Source organism: Pollachius pollachius (genome assembly GCF_949987615.1).
Source record: "Pollachius pollachius genome assembly, chromosome: 19".
NCBI lineage: Eukaryota > Metazoa > Chordata > Actinopteri > Gadiformes > Gadidae > Pollachius > Pollachius pollachius.
Window position 1 is genome coordinate 16,018,348 of NC_136952.1, and position 25,557 is coordinate 16,043,904.

Below are 25,557 nucleotides of genomic sequence, written 5' to 3' on the forward strand. Positions count from 1 at the left end.
GCGCAAGCCATCCTTTTCTGAAAATATGCTCTTCCCCTGATCCCTGCCTCCTGCCTTCTCCTGCCGCATTTCTCCTCAATAGATTGGAGATTATGGATATTTTGGAAAATGCAGAGTTTTGTATTTTGGTCAGACCCTCGCCCGTTTATAGATTTATCTGTGAAAGAGAAGGGATCAGTCTAAATGTCTGTAATATTTTTTATTATTTCGCTATTGTCGAAAACAAAGTTGATCTGATTATTTGTCTAGTTGTCTAGTACAAAATAAAGAACTCTATATAATCAATAATGAACGTTGGTGAGATATGACTAGAATAAAGTTTTTCCATCCATTGCCGTGTTCAGTTCATAACGGACAACCGGTAAAAGTGTTTCCCCCTTTTACTTCTGTCTAGCTGAACAAGAAGTGTGACGAGGCCCGCCAGGAGAAGGAGACCATGGTGATGAAGTACGTGAGGGGGGAGAAGGAGGCGCTGGACCTGCGGAGAGACAAGGAGTCGCTGGAGAAGAAGCTGAGGGAGGCCACCAAGGAGGTGGACCGCCAGGCCCTGAGGGGGAACCAGCTGGCCCAGGAGAAAGGCCGGCTGCAGCAGCTCCACGATGCTAAGGTAATGCTACACGGTCAGCTAGGATGCTAAGGTAATGCTAAACAGCAACCTATGATGCTAAGGAAATGCTAAACAGTCACCTAGGATACTAAGGTAATGCTAAACAGTCAGCCATGATGCTATGGTAATGCTTAACGGTCACCTAGGATGCTAAGGTATTGCTAAACAGTGACCTTGGATGCTAAGGTAATGCTATACAGTCACCTAGCATTACCTTAGCATCCTAGAAAGCCACGATGCTAGGGTAAAGGTGCACAGTAAATATATGATAATAATGTAATGCTACAGCAGCTCCATGATGATTGGGGAAAGATGACAGACAATTCATGATAAAAACATAATGCTACAGCAGCTCCATGATGCTAGGGTAATGGTAAATCGTACATTTATGATTATGTTGTGATACCGCAGATAACAGTTGATCACTTCATAATGCTAATGCTCCAAATTGACCCGTACGGTAATACAATGTACCTTACTGGATGACAAGCACAATCAGTGCGTGCACTTGAACGGTTCAGGACGGAAAATACGATACCGTAAAAAACTACGCCGGATTTGTATTTATTTATGTATACATGTATGTAGAAACAAAGTGAGGAAGAGACTGGCTTTTTGAAATAATTTCTGACAAAATATGCTCTTAAGACATTCATGTAGGGAACAGACAGGGTAGTGATTAAATGCCATCGTTTTTCATAAATATATACTATCAAAACCGTGACCAGAATTCGTGAAACAAACTGAACCGACACACCTGAACAGTAACACCCCAGCCAGTCACTACCACACACCCTTAAAACAATACAGTTCATTGTATGTAAACCTGACACAAGACCAAAACTGACCCCTTTGTAGAATTGGGGAAAACCCTGTTTCAGCCTTAAAGGAGAAAGAGAGACACCAAGCAATGAGAGCTGTATCGCTACCATGATGTCATGGGACACAACTAGTATAGTAAAACTTGAAATGTCCCTGAGGGGGAATTTGTTTTACAACACTATTCATAGTAGAAAAATACCCTAAAAAACAATAAAACACAAACATAATCATCGTCTGAAATGGAACACAGACAATGACAAGTAGGGCCCAAGACAAACACTGGGACTAAATTCTTAGTGAAGCTAATATCAATGCACAAACGTGGAAGTGAGTAGAGTGGATATCAATACGCTTGAACAAAAACACCTTAGGTACGATTGTTCAACAAGCCCACAGCTGTAGGGAAAGCAGTCAACCAGTATCTATTAGAGCTACACATCCTGGTGGGCTAACTGGGGCAGATACAGGGGGCTAGGAGTGTGAGACGACAGCCTGAGCCTTATCCCTGTATAAGATGAGAGGGATCATGGAGGCTGGCACCCATGATCTTATGGCTCACTTCCACAAGGTGGCCCAGTTTATTAGTATTGTTTAGCCTGATGCTGCTGAACCAGTAGATGGGGGACTAAAGGAAAGAGGAAACACCCTCATTGATCCACATTCAAATGACGCAGATTCTTATCAAGAATTGCAAGTAAAAAGTATGTGAAATGTTGTATATATATAATTATATTTAATAATAATAATAAATAATAATAAAATAATTTGATCTGCAAAACGGAAGAGGGAGGGTTGAACATTACGAGTTATGGGAAAAAACAGCCAAACATAGCAATGCATTGCAATTTTCTTTTGAGATGTCATGGGATTTGCCAATGAAATGGCTGGGAGGTTCTGTTTGTTCCTCAATCCCCTTGTCTACCCGTGTCTTCTGCATGCCGCCAGGAGGGCGAGGTCAGCCGGACGACTCGAGAGCTGGACAAGCTGAAGGAGGAGATCAACTCCCAGCTCATCAAAGCCAAGTGGGCTCAGAACAAACTGAAGAGCGAGAGCGATGGCCACAAGGTAGGGTCCACTTCCCTCTCACCACAAACACACAGCTTAAATGCATTGGGCTGTCAGGGCTTGGGACTCCTTTATTAACGCCTGCAATTAATCTTGAAAACCCTAAATGGGAATCTGGTGCGTCACACATTTGTTAGATTAACCCTAACAGCAAGAACCTGTGATATCAACATCCCAATGACTCATTGCGAGAATTCACAATTAAATATCTATACTTATTCATAAAACAGAAAACCACGTGAGGTCGTATGCATCTCATGCGACCCTCGCGGAGGATGGAGAACACTGGCCGAGACACTGGATGTTTATCGGAGGCGGCCAGAGTCAATACTTATCTCTTTCTAATCTCACTGTAAACAATGACGCATGGCGCATAGAAGAGGAAGACTTGGCCGGTATATCTGTTATCTGCTATGTGGATATTGCCTGAGATATAGCATGAAATACAGAACGATATCGTGGTCAGAAGATCGCTGATGGTTTTGAGGACTGCATACGGCATGACTATCATGAACAACATCACACACTGTGGCAACCCGTTTCCCCGATTGTCAATAACCGGCAGGAATCACACAGGAATCAAGGGTTAAAGCCACAGTCGGCGTTTATTTCGAAGCCGTGCAACACACTAAATACGGTAATGCTGAGCTAGGGTCTCCGCGAGCCTCGTAGTCTCTGGCGCCTCCGTGTCGTCCTTATCTCCGTTCTCCTCGAGTCCGTCCTCCGCTCCCCTTTTAGAGGTCTGTGCCCACGTGTCCTCCCTCTGGCCAGGTGTCCCTCATCCGGCTGATGGGGTTGAGGGTTGTGCTGCTCTCTGTCGCCGGCTGGCGGATGGCGGTGGTACACGCCCTCCACCACAAACCCCCGGACCCTCCCGGTGGGGGTCGGGATGCCACAACACAAAAATAAGTATATGACATGAGCATAAAGGTCATAGGGTCGAGGGCTGACTTTAATGGCATGGATATTTTATATATTTTGGAAACATCAACATTTGAAAGGTCTCATAAATGGTCCTGTGTATGACAGGAGGATTATGATGGGTAGCCATGAGCGAGCTACTCCTAAACACTTAATGTTTGTGCAGTGGAGAGATGGAAGTAGTCGGGGGAAATCAAGAAATGTTCGGAGGGGGGCAGAGTAGAGCGCGTACCATCAAGGCTCCGTCCTTACGGCAGCAACCCAGGTTCAATTCCCGGCCCTGGTCATTTACCGCATGTCCTCCCTTCTCGCTTTCCCATACCTTCCTGTCTAACTCTCACTGAATCTGTCATGAATAAAGCATAAATATGCAAAAGTGAATCTTAAAAAAAAAATATATATATATATATATATTTAAAAAGCTCAGATCTAATAATGAGGTCACGGTCAAAGAAGTTGTGTATGTAGTTGTGTGTGCAAAGCCATCAGCTTTGCACACGGTGACTGGGGAAATGCTGTTTTTATGGCTGATTCATCAGTGACATGAAAACCCAACTTGAGTCTTATCTCTTGGAGGGAATCTGTCCCATTAATGTATGATGATTTCTAGTTTAGGCATCGCAGAAGACCAAAGCCAGTTCAGCAATGACCCTTGAGTGAAAATGCAACGAAATTTGCAGCAACATAATGTATTTTTGATGAAGTCTCTTGCCTGTTTTTTTGCCTTGAAGAAAAGAAAGAAATAATACAAATATGGCAAATTCTACTGCAGCTAAAAATATCTGAACAAGAACATTCCTCTAGAATAAAAAGCAGCCATCCAACGAGTCAATCCATCCAGGTCTACTTTCACGCCCCCAACCATGTGAACATCTCAGACGACAGTAAATGTTAAATAATAAAGCTATAACTCACTAAAAATTGCTTATTGGAAAATGTAGATAGTGCATGTCATAGTGATTGAGATACATATGTGTATGTACTATTATTTTAAACCAATTTATTGTAATTGTGTCAAGCTCTTGTAAAGCACTTTTGTGTTGGTATGTTTGGACAAAAATCTTGATATAAATAAAGTTCTGTTAATTGATTAATGGCCTCTTCTTCCTTATGAAGTTGGAAGCTTTTTCCATTTTAAAAAACACGTTTTAAGCTCGCTTTCTCCCACTTCATAGGAGCCTTGTCTAATACAGCCTGAACATGGTCACCTACGGGAAAATAATATCACATGATTCATTCTTGAATGTATAAACATGCTTGTGCGTGTTCTCATTAATGTTTATGTGGTTGTGGCTTGCACGTCAATGTATGTATTTCACTTAACATGTTGTGATTGTGTGCTTGTGTGTAGGAGACTAAGGATAAACTGAAGGAGACGACAGCCAAACTCGCCCAGGCAAAAGAAGAGACGGAACAGATTCGCAAGAACTGTCAAGACATGATCCGAACATACCAGGTGTGTGTGTGTGTGTGTGTGTGTGTGTGTGTGTGTGTGTGTGTGTGTGTGTGTGTGTGTGTGTGTGTGTGTGTGTGTGTGTGTGTGTGTGATTGTGTTCCTGATATTAATAAGGGCGTTTCAGGATGATCATAGTACATTATAAATGTACTGTGTGCGTGTAATAATTCAGTGACAAGTACCCACGTCTCACTAGGGTGCCATGAAAGAAACATGCATTGCCTCGGGTTGTTTTTGTGTGTGTGTGCGCACAAATTTTCTTGTTGCTTAATTTCTCATCTCTTAATGAATTCCTGGTCTATTGAGGGCCTTCTACTGTTAATTTATGACCACATGGAGAGGTTTGGAAATCATTTATTCAGCTTGGTTGCCCGAAGCCAGTGTACGCTGTCAATTGTTTAGTTGTTTTAATTAATTTTAGAAAAATACTTTCAGTGAGAACAAATGATCTGATGTCTCTCGCTCTCTTCATATCTCTAGACTTTTATGAGGGGTTCAAGCTAGGGCTAGGCAAAAATTCAATATTATCTTTGAATAGAATTTTATCGTCCTGAACTGAAGATATCGACCTGTGGTGAAACCAGTTTTATATTCTCAATTAATAACGGTGAGAAGTTATGCCAATAAAAGGACAAACTTATGAGCTTTGAACGTTGGAGACAAAAGAAAAATAAGTTTTAGTCTGATACTATACTTTAAATATACATATACTTCAATGTAATGATCCATAGTTAGAATGTTTTGAATTTGTTCCCCAGTGTATAGGGAAGTATATGTGCGTGTATAGGGAAGAAGTTTTGACTGGATGATGACATACATGCATACATATATACGTGTGTACATAGTTGTATGGTGTGTGTGTGTATAGCGCAGTAGTTTTGACACTGGTGTTTGCAGGAGTCTGAGGAGATTAAATCCAACGAGCTGGATGCAAAGCTGAAGGAGACGAAGGGAGAGCTGGAGAAACGCAAGCAGGAGCACAACGACCAGCAGGAGGTAGCTCACATGAACACGCAGACATGCGTCATACACATACACACACACATGCACGAAATACTCATGCCCACCCGCATACATACTGGCATAAACACCAGGGTAGGAATTCCGTTCATCCCCTCTGTGTAATACCAGGCATTTTGAAACATTTCCACGGCAATTTGATCAAATGGAATACCTTATTTTTTCTATGTTGCACGACACACGCACAAAAACACTCAATGACCCCATTGAAAATATACAGAGTGAAATACATGCATACATGTGCATTCATAGACTCACATACAAGTCAAGTGCACCTGTTGGATCCCTCCTTCCAGTGGCATTAAGAGTGCCATAATGTATGTACATACAAATATGAACACGAGCAAGCATTCACATACTGTTCATGCATGAACATACATGCAATTATTTAGACAAACGTACACACACATACACATATACACACTCAAACACACTCATACACGTAAGAAAGAGATAGACGAAGGTTGTGCATGGCTAGGCCAATCAAAGCGATGATCACACACGGCCGCTTTTATTCAAAGTGACTTCCATTGAATTTGAAGACGGACATCATTCAGGAGCAGTGGCTTGCTCTGTGGGCATTTGGGATCGAACCCGGTTCCAGTTCCAGTGTAGTGCCACTGCCTAGGGAATCAAACTTGCTACTCCACTACCCTCTGATTTTATATTTATATGGCTCAAATTTTCCTGTCAAAATTGCATCTAGTTATATAAAGTAAAAAAACAGTCCTATTATGTACAGAGATGTGTTGTTCTCTGTAAGAGCGGCACCCTCATCATCACAGGAAGGATGAAGGTGTTAACTCTGCCAGTGTGAAGTGGTCTGTTATCCAAGGCTTGTCCTTATAGGGGTGCTGGTTAATAGATTTAGCCCTGATTATTTCTGTAAAATGTTTATTTTCTATTTCAAGTGTTCTTTTCCCAACCTCACCAAGGTACAACCAATAATAATCTGACTCACAGCAGGGCCTCACAAACACACCAGCTCTCTCTCTCTCGCTCTCTCTCTCTCTCTCTTTCGCTCTCTCTCTTTTGCTCTCTCACTCGGTCTCTCTCGATCTCTCTCGCTCTCGCTTTCTCTCTCGCTCGGTCTCTCGCTCTCGCTCTCTCTCACTCTCTAAAAAATGTCCGTCCTCCAAATCATCCGCCTGTTTTTCTCAAAGCCCCGTTCTGGGGGGACTTTTAAAAATAAATGGCCTAGAAAGAATCAATACACATCCCTGCGATTACGAACAACAACCCCAGTGGACACTGACTGCCGTTTTCCACACTATCCATCCCCTGGCTGCCTAATCCGGCGACCACATTCCAGCCCCTACCCAAGTGACCAGACCGTAACACTGCCCCTGTTATGGTGCATTGTGAGGACCTCGTGTTTACCGTCGCGCTTGTTTTACACCTACTGGTGTCGTAGTCGTAGTTGTTTGGTCATTTGTTGTTGTCGTTGTTGTTCCCGTTTGTGCACAGGACAAGTGCCTCCTCCTAGTGTGTGTGTTTTGAAGTGGGCCTTTCACCTGCCCTGTTAACGCATTGATCGGCCCCCGCGATCCCCCCCCGTGGTCCCCTGAGGCCCGGTCCTCATGAATACATTACAACTGGGAGTGTGTTTTTGCCATGGCCTGAATCGTTTTCCCAGCAAGATTTATTTTTTTATTTCTGGGTATACAATTATGAAAGGATAACTGAAGGATTTTTCAACCTGTACCTTATTTTCCCATTAAAAGGGGTCTAAGGAACTGATGCAAAGAAAAATGAAATCGTATTGAGCAAAAACTCTGCGGCTGTATTCTGTGAAACGGTCTGTACTGTGATCCTTTTGGGCAGTGGCTCACGTTTAATGTAAGGTTTTGTGAAAATTGGGTGCAAGTTATCATTTTTAAAGTTTTAATAGATAATTTCTTCCGCAAGGTGTCTCTCAATTAGAACAATAACAAAACAAGTTGTTTGTTGCGCAGTAGCGTGGGAACAGGCGGGTTGATGTCTTCACCTACATTGCCGGTGAAATTTCCCTCTGTCACATTAAGTCATCCGTGAACATGATTTCTAAGGTTTGATTCATGTTACATTTATTCACGTTATGTTATTACATTCAAATCAAATTGCAACAAGTAATGTAACATTAACTTGCTTGGTTACCATTAGATAAGTTGACAGCAAAACAGATAACAGATAACAATCAGTGAAGTATTAAATAATGGGGTAGCCCAGCGTGTTATCTGTTGTCAGAACAATCATACAAAAAAGAACTCGCTAATAATACGATTATGCTTGCGGTGGTAGCTGACGGGGGGGCAGTAATACCGTCCCTGTCTGGCAGCAGCGCTCCTCTCTATAGATCCATCATTTGGACAATATGTCTACACAATAGGCAAATTACTAAGTACCCTTCCATAATCAATAGCTTGACTAAATACTCTTCAACCAGACATCTCCCACGTTTCAAAATGTTCCAAATGGTTAAGATAACAGTTTAAAATTGTACCCCACTAGCTCTGCAACAGTAAAAGGTCTGTTAAATACATCGAGGCCACTGAATACAGGTCGTCCTCATATGAAACTCATGGGGGATTCGGATGTTATCCTGTTGTGTTGTGTCTGCAGCCACTGAGACTAGCTCGAGACTGATTGAAATCGATAGTGTTGTTCCGTGGGTGTTTTGATGAACAATGATCTGCCCATTTTGGCTTCATGTATCAGAGCTGTGTTAATGTACTATGAATCATGAACCTTGTTTTAACCTTTTGAGGGTCTCTTATCACAACTGTGTTAGCTATGGTTTGACCTTCAGATTCATGTCCCATGGGTGTGTAAATGACCTCCGACCTGTGTTTTGACCCCACTAGGTGCACAGGGTGAAGGCCAAGGAGCTGGAAGACCTCAGGAGGAAGTACAAGGAGTCCATGGATGAGCTGGAAACGCTGCGGACCAAGGTCAGCCTCACGCAGCCCACTCTCTGCACCAGCGGACCTAAAACCGTCTTTAGTTTCAAACGTCTTTGAGGCCTTTCACTCATGAACTCTGGATCATCTCTGGAGAACCGGTCCGGAGGTGATCCAGAGTTGCTCTTTCACACGTGCAAAACACACAGAGATAAGCCGCATCAGAGGTGTTCACATCACGGTGTTGGAAGCCTCACCCGCCATCTTCGCTGAATACGTTCTTCACAAAACACTGCAACTACCATGCTGTAACCAAAACACGTTTTAATAAGTTTTGCGTATTCAAACCATCCTCGATGTGTTGCTAACAAAACACTGTGACTACCGCTGAATACGTTTTTGCGTCACGTCCGGCCTCCGAGGATGGCGGGTGAGGCTTCCAACACCGTGATGCTGACTCTGTAGATGGAAATGCCATCAACACATCAGCCACGCCCACTCGCTGGTTGTGACTTTAACCAGGGGTCTGGCCGGGTAAACCCTGGGGATACCCACGGCTTATTTATAGTCGTTAGCACATTCTACAGATGTATCTATATCGCTTTACTTTATAAAATAATAAATACATATTCGTAAATCTTAAATTATGCCACCGTACGGAAATGAGCTGAAGCAGAGCTTTGGTAACCCGTTGCGCTTACTCGTTGTGGGGAATGGTCTCCAGAAGGTGGTTTAATAGAAGAAAAGCCAGGAGTCACTGCAGAAAGTGCAGGACTGTAATAGGATTTCAAAAATAATTAGAAAAATGTAAATAAGAGTAAAAACCCTTGAGCCATGAGTCATCAATATGGCAGAGCGGACCCTTGCATTTATGCTAAACTGAAATTGCACATGAGAGAGAGAGCGAGAGAGAGATACAGATACATGGTGTCTATAACGTGTTGCTCTGTGTTTAGCTGCGGTGTCTGGAGGAAGAGCGGCCGCGCTGGGAGGAGGAGCTCCAGAAGTACAGAGAGATGATCAACAGGCAGAAGGCTGAGATCGGCCAACAGAGAGAGAGACTGGGGGAGATCGACCGCCTGGAGGAGCAGCACCTACAGTACGCTTATTACTCACTCACTCACTCACTCACTCACTCACTCACTCACTCACTCACTCACTCACTCACTCACTCACTCACTCACTCACTCACTCACTCACTCACCTCACTCACCTCACTTGTGTTCACTCAATCCCACATGCACTTGTGTACACTCAATCACTCACTCATGCACTTGTGTTCACTCACTCATGCACTTGTGTACACTCACTCTCACTCACTCACTCATGCACTTGTGTATACACACAAACACAGACACAGACACACACACACACACACACACACACACACACACAAACACACACACACACACACACAGACACAGACACACATCCAGAGACACAAACAGACAAGCATGTCATCTGGGAGCAGTAGTGGTAAGACAGGTCATTAAGTAGCTTAAAAATCTAACACCCCTAACAGAAAAAGGGTATCCTGACCCACACAGATCACCGCCATTGATTTATCGATGGATGGATTGCTGGACTATGTATCAGGATTAGTACTACTGATGTCACCCGGAAGACTTTTGTTCAGTGAAGCGTATGACTGGTGGGGGAATTCTACCATTCGGAAAGCCCTGTATTTTTTTTTTAAGTGGCTGCTCAAAATTACATTGTGTCTTATTTTGTGGACACACTAAAACCGAGGGGGGTAGAGGGAGGCAGGGCGCCAGAGGGAGATGAAGAAAGTCATTCATTTTTAGGGAACAAAAATGAATGTACCTTTTTTTTCCTTTTTTTTAAGGTACTACATGAGATGAAGGCCATTCATCTTAGAAGGAAATGACTAAACTCTAAGGGAATCAGAACAGCTCTTTGCAAATCGAGTTAGCAGTAGAACAGTCTGGAGACCCGCATCTATTAGATTCACCACAATAAAAGTCCCCCTCAGCTCTAGCTTTTAGTCTTCATAGTACAGTATGCACTCTGCAGTCATAACCTTGGCCAGTGACAGTTATTTACTCTCTGGCCACACTTGAATTAATCTGGACAGCATTAGGAGACTGTGATGTAGTCCATCGCCCTTTCTTTCCCCTTCAAAACATTATTTCAGAATGATATATTAATCCTTTGTGCAATGCACCAACCACAGAGCCAAAGTATTTGTGTGTGTGTGTGTGTGGAAGATGCTACACTTATACATACATGTAGTGAAGGGGTTTACGGTAATCCAAACAGACGTATACAGCAAGCACTTGAAATTCAGATCTGCATATATGGCTTTCTGTGTGTTGCTGAAAGCCAACATGGCTGCCAGGATGGTCTGTGTATTAGACCAGAGTGCAATCCATTTATATTTCTGTGGCACTTTTCTAAATGCTTGAATGTTTTATATAATAACACAGAAAATAAGACCAAGATGGGAAGCTGGTTAGATGTTTATTGAAAGTGAAATTGTCATTTTTAAAAGATGCAAGCGTGTGTTCAGTGATGCTTTCGAGAAAAGCAGATAGGCTCTGTCCTGATTCTGTTTAGGTGATGGAGGTTCCAGAAGGAAGGAGCCAAGACGGAGACGTTTAGTTTCTCCGTCGGGATACCCTTAGTTGTGAGCGAATTTGACTGCCAGTTTGAAAGGTTCTCCGTTGGATTCCCTATGTCAGAAGACCAACCTGTAGGTATCAATGAGATACTAACGGTTCCAAAAAGATATCACTGAAAAAACAGACAGGGAGGGGATGTATTGAATTGATATTGTTTCTAAATCTCCCTCTTTCTCTTGACAACCCTCACATCGTACCAACGGCCCTGTCAAGCGTGGCTCATCCTCAACCTTTACCCACTACCCAAAGGCCCTGCTCCTGTGTGAGCCTCCGCCCCCTCAGCCTGACTGTTTGTTGTGCGTCCGTCGCCCAGGGACCAGCAGGAGGTGTCAGCCCTGCAGGAGGAGTCGGGTGGGCTGAACGGGCAGATCTCGGAGCTCCAGCGCGACGTGGAGGGCAGCCGGGAGCGCGAGGCGGAGCTTCTGGGCTTCACCGAGAAGCTGAGCAGCAAGAACGCCCAGCTGCAGTCGGAGAGCAACGGCCTGCAGGGCCAGCTGGACGCGCTGCGGGCCAGCGCCGCCGACCTCCAGGCCCGCCTTCAGGACACCCAGGGCCTGCTGCAGGACAAGGTGAGGGCCCCCGGGGGGAGGGAGGTCGTTGGGGAGGTGGGGCTGGGACCGGCAGGTTAGGGTTAGTGCTGGCTGGTTGGGAATCTGAGAGGAAGTTCGATTGGCATGACCTCGTTGATGATAAAATATTAAAGACAAAATATGACGGACTATCAGAGCCTTTCTCTGTTTTGATATTCTGAAGTAGACCTAAGGTCACGCAAGCATTCCCCCTCCTTCCCTCCCTCGGTCTTTCCCTTCTCACCGGCTCTGTTCATTACTGCCTCCCCCTCCCCCATGTCTTTTCCCCTTCATTCATCATCCATTCATTCATTGCCTCTTCTCTCTGAACCCATGCATCCATTCTAACCCTCTGTTAAATCGGCCGTCTCTCCCTCTGCACCCCTCTCTTCCTGCCTCCCTCCCTCCCTCTGCGCTGCTCCCCAGGCCCAGAGTTTGAGGCAGGAGGAGGCGCAGCGGCAGCAGGAGGTGCAGGCCCTGCAGGGGGAGCGGGCAGCGCTGCAGACGGAGGTGGGCCAGCTGAGCACCCGGCTGGACGAGGTGAGGGACGAGCTGGTCACCCAGAAGAGGAAGCAGGCCGCCAGCATCAAGGACCTCACCAAGCAGCTCATCCATGGTTAGCCCCATCCCCCCATCCGCTGCACTCTTATTGTGATAGGACGACCGCCATGCTTTGTATGATAAGACCCCGTGCTTTGTGTGATCCCCTGGCTTCTATTGCGATATGACTATCCTGAGCTTTTATTTTGAAATTACTCGCCTGTGCTTTTATTTTTATATTTTGAATGCCCTTCCATTTTAGATAACTACCCCACACTTTTATCGTGTGACTACCGCTGCTCTTTGATTGTGATAGGACTATCCCACACTGTTAATGTGATCTGACTACACCCCCACTTTTATTGTGGTATGATTACCCCACCATTATATTGTGATTTGACGTCCCCCACACTTCTTTGATCTGACTTTCCCTTCGCTTTATTGTGACATGACATCCCAAGACTTTTATTGTGATAATATTTATCAGCTCTGCTTCTGCTTATTATTCTACCCAGCACTTTAATTTTATTCAAAGATGTAATTTATTAAACTCGACAGGGACCACACCAGTGATTTCCCAGTCTTTTTGCAATACCTCCAGACAGCTCTATTAAGCCAGCATATTTAAAATGTGCTTGCTGGGACTTTTTTTATTTGGGCTTATCGAGGAGAAAAACTAATTGAGACACCAAATGTCTTTATCACAAACTCCAGGCAACGAGGTTACCAAACAGCAGTAGAAAACAGCAGTGAGCGTCACGTCGTGATGGGCTGCTCCTATAATTACTGCACACACTTAAGCTGCCATGAGGAAAGAACCAAATTATTCTCACCCTCGGGGCGGCCGTCTTTGAACCTTCTTGATCTTTTGACCCCGTTTGGATTGTTCTAATCATGCTTCTTTTTTTAGAATCTAGCCTTTTCCTTTTTTTCGACTCACTCAGTGTTTTTATATGTCCTCCGTTCTGTACTCATGAAGCCATTCATTACCTCGATTACTAGGACCATCAGGAGGGGGGCTGGGTGAAGCACTAGTGGAGATGGGGGGGGGGGTAGAGCACTAGTGGAGATGAGGTGGTTAATGGCCCAGCCGCTCAGGGTGGGGGGATGGTGGTGGTGGTGGTGGTGGTGGTGGTGTTTTCTGTAGTGATATCTTGTGATGGAATGGAGAGCACCTGAGCTACTGGGGGGCTACCCACTTGTCATGCAGGGTGCGTTGTTAGCTAGCCTGCGCTGCACAGCTAACGCTTAAGATTAGCTTGGAAGCTTTATCTCTTGCAGCTCAGAAACTTAATTCAGAAGCACTTGTGTGTATCTTTCTCCGACCCCCTCTCCCTCTGTCTCTCCCTCTCCCTCTGTCTCTCTCTCCCTCTTTCTATCTCCCTCTCCCTCTCTCTCTCCCTCTCCCTCTTTCTCTCTCTCCCTCTGTCTCTCTCTCTCCCTCTTTCTATCTCCCTCTCCCTCTTTCTCTCTCCCTCTCCCTCTGTCTCTCTCCCTCTCCCTCTTTCTCTCTCTCCCTCTGTCTCTCCCTCTCCCTCTTTCTCTCTCTCCCTCTTTCTCTCTCTCTCTCCCTCTGTCTCTCTCCCTCCTAATTCAATTTATTGGCCTTATTGGCATGGAAAACAGACCAAATGTACATTGACTAATCATAACAATTCAATTAAATTACATAAACAAGTTAAATGATTCATGAATAAGATATAATGTTGTACCATATAACAGCAGTTAGGCTTTTAATTTGAATCACACAGCTTATGAATGTGTTTGTGCCCTGAGATCTGTTTGTGTATGAAAGGCACCACAGGCCTCTGTGTCTGACCCAGCTCTGTTCAGTGCTGTAGCAGGAAGGGGAGCTTTTAATGTCACTAATGGAGTGATTGTCTGGGTGCATTTGTTTGAGAGTGTGCATGCGTTTGAGAGTGCTTATATTTTAATGTATGTGTTTGAGTGTGTCTACGTAAGAGTCGATTTACAATGACCAACTACATCCTTAGAAGCCATTCGTCACTTGGATTACAACGAAAGCATGTGTCTGACTCTATTTCGCTCTTTCTGCACCTCTCTCCCTCTCTGTCTCTTTTTCTCTCTCTCTCTTTGTCTCTCTCTCTCCCTCTCCCCCCCCTCCCCCCCCCAGCTCATAAGAGGCTTGACCAGGCTGACCAGAACGGGGGCTGTGACAGAGAGGGTAGCAGCATGGGCAGTCGCTCCAGTTCTTCAGGTAATACTACTTCCTGCTCCTTTGCCTACTTCCTGTTAACCCTAACCAAGTTCACACACACTCACCCTCAAGACACGTCAAGATGGATTCAGGACAGGATTTTCATGTTTTGTTTTGTTTTGTTAAAATTGCTGACTCTGCTGCTTTCAGGCAATTCAAAATGGTATTATTTGTTCAGCAGTTTCCTGATTTTGTTATTTATGCGTTTGCTTTCCAGGGTATCGTTGCCGTCCTCAAGAAAATGGTTAGTCTAAAACTAGATGGAGCTGACGAGACATACGACAGTTTAGATGCTGTCGTCTTTCTCGTCGTTCATCTGTCCCTAAGTCTTCCAAGTTAGGGAAAGCTAGTTAGATGTTAAAGCTTCAAATATATTTCTTTAACCTTAATAATTAAATTATTCCATTTGGTTTGTTTCAGCACACGTCCTGAAGAACAGATACAATTAATTATTACAAGTAAAAGTAATTACAATTTCTGAGAATTTGCTAAATTAGAGAATGTGCAAGATTTTATCTTTCTAGCTAGCCTTGTCTATACTTTTAAAATAAACCGCTCTGCTCCTTGCCTCCTCCCTCTCCCTGTTCTCTCTAAAGCCGTCTTAAAGCCTGTATTTGAGTAGCTATGAGAGTGAAAGTCCCATTTATTCATTTGATAAAGTCCACGGCCTCAATCCCCAGCACATCCATGTAGCCGTGGATGCTATCACATCCAAGGCTCACGGTTGATAAAATCCAGGGCCAATCACAGATGTTCTACAGAACGTGCTGTAGGTTGGCCAGAAAACGAGAACCCTCTAGAAAAATTCTAGAATGGAATTAATCTGATTTCTCTGCAGAAACAGTGAATCCTTACCAGTGGATACACAAAATAATGTCAAAGAACAAGAAAATCTTGCATATTTCAGTAAAAGTAAATAAACATTGACATTCTAGCATTTCACTAGTTCACTATTACCCACTAGTACAACACTAGGGAGAGCGCCCTCTCTGGCAAAACACTGGTTACTGCAGCTCATTCTGATTGGCAGAAATTGGCTGTTATGTAGTTAACTATGGCAAGTGACATCACACTAAACTAATTGTGTTTGCTTCTAAATTTGGTGCCGTCTCTTGGATCTAATTCTGCGTTGCTCTACTTAGAGCTAGTCAATTATTTAGTGTGTGTGTTTGTGTGTGTGTGTGAGTAATTAGAATATACATTAGACTTGGTTATGGGTATAGCAGGGTAGAGGAGGGGCGGTCATGCCTCTGGCTGGTGAAGTCTGGGTCCTGATTGGCCCTAGTGGTGGCTGGATTCTGATTGGCTGGGGACCATGGCTGTAATGGTATCCGAGCTGTCTTGTGTATTGGTTTTAGTGGGATCCAATGCAGCACTTTTATTCCCTCTTTCCCTTTGTCTTTTGTGTTTCCATTTTTTATTTATATTGAATTGATTGCCATCAATTTATCAGAATTGTTAATTCATTTTTCATATTGTAGTTGATTATAGATACTGTCTATCCTTTGGTGGACACTTTTATTAAACTTTTTTCCAATACTGATTGAACATTTTTCCTAGTATGGGTTGCCTGATTGGGAATAGAACCTCTAACCCTAGCAGTGTTCATTCTGTACTCTGTACTACTTTGTTTAGTTTTTCCTCTTAATTAAAACATTTTCTTGATTTAAAATTTCTACCAGTTGAAGAAATTTTAAATAGAGAACTGTACTTTCTCTATTCTCCTGTACTTTCCTTGCCTTTGTGGCCATTCAGACATTGAAATTTGTGTTTGGCGATTGATGTGGTATGATACAGGTCGCAATTGATTACCACATTTGGGTGTAGTCTTTCGTTGTCCAACAACGTCCAGCCAATCAGAGTGATGCTCTTATTCTCCTGCTCTTTCCCAGTCTGGTTGGAAGTGAACATTGTTGTAGCAATGTCCATGCTACACGCCACCAAGGTGGCTGCGATTTCTTTGTACGGTTTGCAGATAATGATTCATTACCTGGTGCCATGCTGGAGATCTCCTTGAGTGTGTTGATGGCTTGTTCAACCTGTATATTGATTGCTCAATCTGCAACAGGTGGGCGTCTTCACCTTGCCCCAGATGCCAATCAGTGTGACTCGGGCAAAGTGAGGCTGCTTAAACCAACCATCTGCCACACACACTCCACAATTGTATTCAGTCTGTTTTCGAATAAAACCGTTTTGATTACTCCGTTGATTGCTAAGCTTTCCTTGGGTGCTGCCATTTTTCTTTAAAGGTGTCATATTATAACCCCAGGTGTGGTAAATTCCTACTGTCATGTCAGAAGAGGCAGATTTCAAAACAGCTTGTAATGGCTAATCACACCCACCTGGTGGTATAATATGTGACCTTTAACATCTGTAGACTTCGGCGCGCCCTGCTGATCATGAACTGTAACTCCCTTCCCCTAGCGCTGATGGGTCCTATCATTTCCTGTTTGTTTCTTGAGGAGGCTTTCAACGGGCCGGAGGCCAGCCTGACCTGCAGAGAGAAACAAAAGCTCTCTAAGATCACGATGGTCTCACCATGCTAATACCTCGCCAGGGATTACTAAAGGGCCATCTCGCCCCATGTTATGCTATTATTAACCAAACGGCCCTTCCTCTCGGGCCCTTTGCGGTATCAGGTTCCCTGAACACCCGCCCCGGCGGTGGCGGCGGCGGCGGCGGCGGCGGCGGCGGCGGCGGTGGCGGGGGCAGCGGCGAGGACCGCTCCCCGGAGCAGCACCACCTGCAGACCCCGTCGGTGATGGTGGTGGACAGCTACCCCGAGGTGGACAAGACGCTGCTGGTGGAGCGCATCGTGCGGCTGCAGAAGGCCCTGGCCCGCAAGCAGGAGAAGATGGAGTTTATGGAGGACCACATCAAGCAGCTGGTGGAGGAGATCCGCAGGAAGACCAAGTGAGTGGGCTAGGAGGAGTGATGTGGAGGAGGAGGAGGAGGAGGAGGAGGAGGAGGAGGATGTGATGAGGAGCAGTAGGAGGAGGAGGGTGTGATGAGGAGCAGGAGGCTGAGGAGATGTTGGTGGGAGGTGATCAAGGCAATGGGGTCGACCTTCAGGGAGGAGGTGAGGATGAGGCAGAGGATGAGGAGGTGATAAATAGGTGTTCTTGAGGGAGGAAGGGGTAGAGGAGGAGGGGGATGCAGGCGTATGCTGCTGTTGGCCGTTCTCTAACACATCAGCGTTTGCCTTAAACTGCTGACGGACAGCGGAAGGTTGCACCACGATGAACCAGCCGCCGGGACCATTGGGGCAGAAACGCTTGTGTGATTAATTGATTTCACCTACAGGGACTGCAGTCTCATTCATAAAGATGCAAATGTATGCTAATTCCCGGGCTCATGTAGCAACATTGGCTAATTATTTGCAGAGGTAAGGGGGTGGAGTGCAGTCTCAGGCTAATCTTGTTTTGCGTCCTCCTCCTGCTCCCCTCCTCTCCTGGGAGTGAGGCTGCAAACACTGCTCACACCTCCTTCACTCTCCCGACACTCTCGCCTCGCGCCATTGACAGTGTTCTCTGAATGACCTTGAGAAACTGCTGTAGGACAGACACGGCAAAGCCCCGCACCCTCCGCAATACGTCAACCATTTCCTGCATGCACTCGCACACACACATACGCACACACACACATACGCACGCACGCACACATACACACACATACACTATCTCACACACATACTCAGTCTGTGTCGCAGCCACACTCTCTCACAAACACATACACTCTCTCTCAACACGCACGCACACACACACACACACGCGTGATCGGGTGATGTAAGGAGGTCATTGAGAGGGGGTGGGATGGGGTGCGTGATGGTCATGGGTTAAGGTCTCCCGAGGTCTCTCTTAAGGGAATGGGTTCCATCTCCAATGTACCGGGTACGCGTCAATGGTCCATGCCCCTGAATGAGCATGAGTGTTTGACCGTGAGTCACTCTGAATGAAAGTGTCTGCCTTGTGGTTGACTGGAACATGGTTGTGACTGGGGTCAAATTCTCTCGCTGAGAGTTGGTTGTTTTTGTGTGCATCAATACAGTCCAGATCCCTTTCTCCCTCAGGGCTAGTATACCTGAGCTCTCTTTGTCTGGGTCTGGTTAACTTATCTGGTTTAATCGATGTGTTCCCGGATCATCTGCTTGGCAGTTTAATAGGAATTAAAGAGGCTTTTAATTAAGTATTAGTGTATTGGTTGAGTCTGTGCCGCTGACACGCACACACACACACACACACACACACACACACACACACACACACACACACACACACACACACACACACACACACACACACACACACACACACACACACACATTCATCCCCTGACCTTGATGTGCACGCTTTCATTTTACATTTCCCTCCGGTACGCTCGCTCTCTCGTTCTCTGTCTCGCTCTTCTTGTCTCTCTCTTGCTCTCGCTCTTTTATTAATTTGTCTGTATCTATATCCATCCCGCACTTCTTATCTCTGTGTTCAAACTGGTGTCAGCACTCGGTAACCCGAGGTCATGCATAGGGTGGTGGGGGTTGTGGAGGACGTGCTGCATCAAGGTTCCTGGGTAACGCCACACCCATCACATTAATGGCTCCCGGTGAAACAACAGAGACCTGGCGTAGGGCATCCTATCTCCTTGTGGCTGGGACTGCAGCGGGCCAGGTGGAAGCCATGGAGGAGTGAGAACCCTTACTGTATTTAAATATCGGTTAAAGAAAAAATGCATTTCCACACTCTCACAATGCTGAATGTGTCTGGATAGAGTCCTTGTTTTTTTAAGTATTATAGAGGATACAACAGTGTGCCCTGAAGAAAAACATCTTTCAGTTGTTCGCATAATTATATGTAGTTTCTGTTATCGGTTTGAAAGTAATTCCACCTAGACGATCGTAAAAAAAAAACTCCTTAATGTATATGGCTTTTACTTTGGAAGGCTGGACAGGATAGGGGTCTTATCAAAACTAAATGCATGTACAGTATCATTCGCAGTACAATCTTGTCCTCTTTGTGTGCGGTTTGACACGGGTCTCCTCCTTCCAGTCGTCTGGCGGCCTGCCGTCGTCTCAGACTGAAGCCTTTAGCCGTGACCTACATTGTGGCCTTTATAAAGCAAGAGGACGCCTCCCCCCGGCTGCCGCCGCTCTAGATATAGACCCGGGATCCGCGGCCCTCCATGTGGGTCTGTCCTTGCTGTCATCCCAGTGGGGGCGCGCTGGGAACAGCAGCTCAGGCCGTCCGTGAGACGGGCCGAGGTCAGCCCGCAGATTGGAGGGACATCAGAGGACACAAGTTAAGAAACGGCTCTCGTCCTATAGGAGCTCGCTGCTATTCATCTGCAGTCGCTTGTAGTTTTTTTTTTGCTTGAGCCATACAACCAACATAAGCTCATTAAAAGTTAACGAACCAGGATTCTTTTTATTTCTTTATATATCATAAATGTGCTTACTCAGTCCCTGTGTTGAATGGAACAGGTATAAACTGAGTCTCTTGCCATTCTCTGAGCTGCTTCTTGTTCTTTCCTTTTGGAAAAAAACACGGACGCCCTCAGAATCCAAGCAGCTCTCTGTAACGAGAGGCATGAGAACAGATGGGAATTTTCTGCTCGTTAGACTGGAAAATGCTTTTTCGTCATCCGAGATTCCTTAGAAGCCTTTGGGTAAACCTGCAGCTAATGATAAATAAGTTGTTGCACTAATTAGCTGATCATTTTCGTCTATGAAATGTCAGTGGAAAATAATCAAAAGTCACCAAAGCGCAAAAAAGGTCTTCAGTGTCTTGTCCACTTGTCTGACAAGATGGCATGGTGTTCATTGTATCATTTGATCAATGAATTGATTCGTCCTTTTAGCATTCGTTAAACCTGACACGGTTGGTATGAAGTCCTCTGTTTAAATGGATGAATGCAAAATCAAAAGGCTTCAGGCAAACATACAGACATGTATGTAACATTTATGTTACACAATCACGGGCGGACATGATTGTGTTTTTATGATCTCCTGGCTAGCAGTGAACACTTGAACGGGTCCCTTCGATAAGCAAGCTAGCACGCTCTGTTCTTTCAAATAATATCGTGGACCAGTTGCTCCCAACCCCAATCGACTTTGGGAGTGGGAGTGTACCACTATATTGTCATCAAGAGTCTTTGGCCAAAAATATATCTTAATATTAATTCACATGCAGGGCTAAGCAAAGAGTGCTAGTGCCCCCTTCACCCACAATCACTATTGCAAGAAAGCCGTGGGCAGTTGGAGACAGTCCTTGAGCTGCTTATGCTCCATCTGTGTTTGTTGACTAAACCCATAATAACAAAAAACATTACAATGGAAAACATTACAACGGAATGATGGAAGGCACAAAACAACACTTGAAATGTGTCTCTCAACCTGCAGTGGTACACATTGACAGTGCTGTGGAGACGTGCATACATTGGCTACCCTTGGACTTATCCTGCTTACACTCGATCTGTCAACTCTACTCCCTTTCTCACTGAGCATTGGACTGTAAACAAGGAGGCACCTAAAGGATGAGGAAGTATTGGCAGATAGTGGGAGTAGCCAGGATCTAGGGTGGATCGACCAGTGACCACACATCCCCCCCCCCCCAGAGGCTTAAGCAATTTGAGACTGTTTAGCCGATTGATTCTGAGAGTGGGTACATTCGGACGGAATACGTCTAATTATACTCGCGTCAAAGACATCTGGTCGTCTTTATATAATGGGAAGTTGATCGTCATTCAAATGAACACGCATATGATCCTCCTCCTCAGCAGGAAAGACCAAGCAGGCATGTAGCCTTGCCTGCCGGCTCCGGGCCCCACCAGTGTTGAACGGAGTGCACACCTGCGGAGGCTACTCAACCGCACATAATTCAACATGATTGGAAACGTAGAGTCAGAACAGCGTGACAAGTCACTCAGCGCCCATCACCGACCCTCACTGGCGCACCAAAGCACTGGGTCTGTGTCACTCAACCTTCCCGTTACAAGGAGGTGAGCAGGGCAGACCGGAACAATGCCCCGGAAATGACCCCACCCCCAACACCCTTCTAGTCGAGAAATATCGACAGCCACTCTCTCTCTTTTGGGTGCAGTTGGAATGAGGTCAAGCAAGCGTTCTCCTGCTCTCTCTCATCCCTTTGTCGGCCGCCGTCAAAGCTGGCCCAAGGGCAGATTGAGAGTCTGCATCTGGGGAAGAGATAAGGACAGTGAGCCACTTCAAAGTTATCCCCGCAGTCTCCATGTCAGCCGAGCCACCGGTCCCCCATTGGTGGGGTCTGACGTTGAGGCTGTCATTGATTGGTTCTTGTAGTTGATTTAAAGGGGCCACCTTTGTAGTTCCTCAGGATATGATAGGGTGTTTGACTCCAGACCGTCATGGCTCTGGGCTCCATCCTACATAACGTCAAGTCTTGGGCAAGATGCCCTAACCCCTACTTACTCAAAATCGTGTGCCAAAAACTGAAGCAGTTGATGATTTAATTTGCGAAGCTGTGTATTGACGGAGACTCCCCCCCCCCCCCCCCCCCCCCCCCCCCCATCAATCAATGACATGCTCTTTAAACAGTCTTTAAATAGTCTTTGTCTGGTAAACGTGTCCTTTTCCATTTATTTTATTTTCCATTTCCATTAGTGGTCAATTTACCCGCTCAACACAGAAAGAGGAAGCCAAACCTTATAATGACGGACCCTCATTCTAAGGAAGGTCCCCTTAGAATGAACCACCACCACCCCCTCCTGTCCTTGCATGCTTCTCATTCCAGCGCCCCGCTTCACCTTGTTTCTTTGATTTTGTATTTGTTTAACCACAACACTGTTGCATCGGAGCTGGGGTCTCACTTGGGGACCCCAACCACAAGTGTAGTACGAGGTAAGTGTCGTTCCCTGTCTTCTGTCTGTGTGGCTGGTGCGATTGGCTTCAGTATACTTCCTGCAATGTGCAAATTCAACGGCTAAGGTCCATTGTGGCCCGCTACGATCCTATACGATCCGATCTCTCTGCTTACCGGAGATCCACGCCACACGATGGCGCTAGACGGATTTTGGGGATCGCAAACTACCGACAAGGTTGTTAAGAAACCTAGATATGAACATATGTGCCGTTTCAATGTGGTGCAACGCTTACAAGACAATTTAGGTGTTTTTGCCATTGAAACTCGCCTACAAACTATTTAACAATTTTTAACATAGTCACAGAGAGCTACTCGCAAGTAGCCAGTAACACGTTGCCTGAAATAGTACATGAGATAATTGTCCACTCAGAGCGGATGTGCTGCAATGTCCCTCAATTTCAGACAGCTGCGATCAAAGCGCCCCTTTGGGTGCTAAACTCTTTGGCATGAGCAAACGTAATTTCCCTTTGCACGTGAAGTATGCTCAGGCCTTAAATGTGGGATGGAGACTTCCGTCTTTGCAGTGACATAGCTAGCGGTCATGTTTCTGCTTTGCTTCTGTAGATTTAGTCCACTGTTATTATTTTTAAGTACGTAGAGTAGATGTAGCTGTATTGTATGCAGGGGTGGGGCTTTTATTTTGAAATACAAAGACCTGGCGGATTTTGAAGCATGTTGCCCCTAGAATGACCTGTCTTCCTCCCCTGTTTCTTGATAATTAGAATTTGTATGCCGTCTGTCCTATATATGGTACGCCCTTGACTGAATACATGTTGTAGAGTTTCTGCACGGATGCACAGTGGGTGAGAATCTTTCAGATTAATGCATGGTGGTGGTTCACTCTTCACTTTTTACCACCCCTTCTGCCACAGTCCAACGCATGATAGAAATCATCTGTAAAGTAACCCTGATGTTGGTTTGTGAGGAGGAGAGTAGCATGAACACACATTCTGCTTTGCTACGCATGAGGGAGTTCCCTACTGCTACTGTTTGCTACCGACTTTCGTTGCTATTATTTGGAAACACCCTGCCCCTCTGATATATATTTGGGCTTGAAAAGGAAGGTGAATTTACAAGGCGGTGCTGAAGGAAACTGATGGTGGGGTTATTGTTGTTTATGTTGCTCTGTTTGATTGGAATGGCGCACTATCACGTAGACACAGAAACAGGAAACCTACGAACACATTTATATTAAAGCGACCTCTCTTATTATAGATAATAATGCTGTTGTAGGGTTCCTTAGTGTGACTGAATGTCGGCTTATGATGGCCTGGTTTGAAACTATGACCCTGCTTAATCTGCTTGTTAGCACAGTATGAGCTGCTGTTGTTTATCTGTTAAGCTCCATGCCTCCAGCTGAGAACCCACACCTCTGCTACACACACCCCGACACCAGCTCAGCTCCCTGGGCTGGCTGTGCCCCAATCATGTGGTTCTCAGTGGATTTGAGTACACTCACACATGCATGTACAGACACACCTGCATTCATACACACACACATAGACACAAGTACAGACACGCACGGACGCCCGCACTAACATGTACACACGTTTGCGCGCGCGCACACACATGTGCACATATATACATACCCCTTGACATGTAGGTATATTCACTGGAACACTCTCACACACAGTTTCACCGTCATTTATCAATGGAAGGTTGACTGAACACGAGGGCTCTTTGGCAGCAACGCCGTGAAAAAAAGAATAAATAACGCGTAAACAGCCAAATTGAAAATACTAATTCAGTACATTTAATAAAGAAAAAATAAGGCTATATTCCTCCCACCCTCTCCCTCTCTCTCCCCCCCAGGATCCTCCAGAGCTATGTGTTGCGGGAGGAGTCAGGGGCGCTGTCCTCCGAGGCGTCGGACAACAACAAGGTGGCCCTGGGCCGGCGGGGGGGCATCATGGCCTCGCTGTACACCTCGCACCCCGCCGACGCCGGCCTCACCCTGGACCTCTCTCTGGAGATCAACCGCAAGCTGCAGGCTGTGCTGGAGGACACGCTGCTCAAGAACATCACGCTGAAGGTGAGCGAGACACGCACGCACGCACGCACACACTGATATTTGGGAAGGTATATGTAGCAACCCCTCGCTGTTGTTGATGAGTGAGCCTTGTTGTATCAGACCCGGGGCTGGGACCCTCTGCCATCCCCCCCGACTCAGCCAGTGGATTGGTGGAGGTTAAGCCACACGTTCTCTCTGTAATTGCAAATCATGGATCCATTCATATGCACCACGGTCACGTTATTGCGAAAAGGCAACGCTGATTTAATTTGCATCAAGGCTGATTATTGACAGCTCTAGACTGCAAATAATTGGTTTAGCCAATCAGCAACAGGTATGCACCACGCCATCCTGCGTCGTCACTCCACCTTGCCACGGTCTCCATGGCCATGATACATGTGGCAGAAAATGGGGGAGGCACTTATTATTCCTCAACACTATAGTAGTCAATTACTTTCATAGATCCATTATTCTCACTGCATATGTTGAGCCCTCTCGTGTCAGTCAAAGTGATACTCGGTATCACTCAGTAGTGCAATTTATCTGTTCTGCTAAATTATACAGTGACGTGTTGTTTTTATAGTACACTGAATTCACATTCACATGTATTTATAGTTTGCATGTATTTTATTTGTAGGAAGGAGCTCTCTGTCTGCAGACAGACATCTGCTTAATTGAATAGATGTTGAATTTTAATACGGCGCCTCTAATATAGACAAAATGGGATGAAGTTTCAAAAGATGACCTATATATCATTAAAGTCTAAGTGAAAGCCCCATTTCTGCTGGAATCCGAACACGTGAGAGTTCTATGAAGGGGGTGCATGTTACGACCCACGGCAACATTAGGATACTTTTCGAGTACCGTTGTTGTTTATAAGCATTATGATGAGCGATGTTGTGTATGAAATGCGGCACG

General features: G+C 45.4%; 1 protein-coding gene across 2 annotated transcripts in view; it reads left to right on the top strand.

Annotated features, from left to right (window-relative positions):
- ccdc186 (coiled-coil domain-containing protein 186) overlaps positions 1 to 25,557 on the top strand; it is a 38,370-nt gene that overhangs the window by 9,385 nt on the left and 3,428 nt on the right. The window contains exons 5-16 of one of the 2 annotated variants that reach the window (XM_079757043.1): positions 395 to 607; positions 2,375 to 2,494; positions 4,767 to 4,871; positions 5,769 to 5,867; positions 8,735 to 8,821; positions 9,727 to 9,869; positions 11,726 to 11,981; positions 12,408 to 12,597; positions 14,656 to 14,739; positions 14,957 to 14,983; positions 17,379 to 17,652; positions 24,441 to 24,660. In XM_079757043.1, the coding sequence (XP_079613169.1) occupies positions 395 to 607; positions 2,375 to 2,494; positions 4,767 to 4,871; positions 5,769 to 5,867; positions 8,735 to 8,821; positions 9,727 to 9,869; positions 11,726 to 11,981; positions 12,408 to 12,597; positions 14,656 to 14,739; positions 14,957 to 14,983; positions 17,379 to 17,652; positions 24,441 to 24,660 (1,818 nt within the window). The remainder of the gene's footprint in view (positions 1 to 394; positions 608 to 2,374; positions 2,495 to 4,766; positions 4,872 to 5,768; positions 5,868 to 8,734; positions 8,822 to 9,726; positions 9,870 to 11,725; positions 11,982 to 12,407; positions 12,598 to 14,655; positions 14,740 to 14,956; positions 14,984 to 17,378; positions 17,653 to 24,440; positions 24,661 to 25,557) is intronic. The other variant, XM_079757044.1, reaches the window with a different exon arrangement.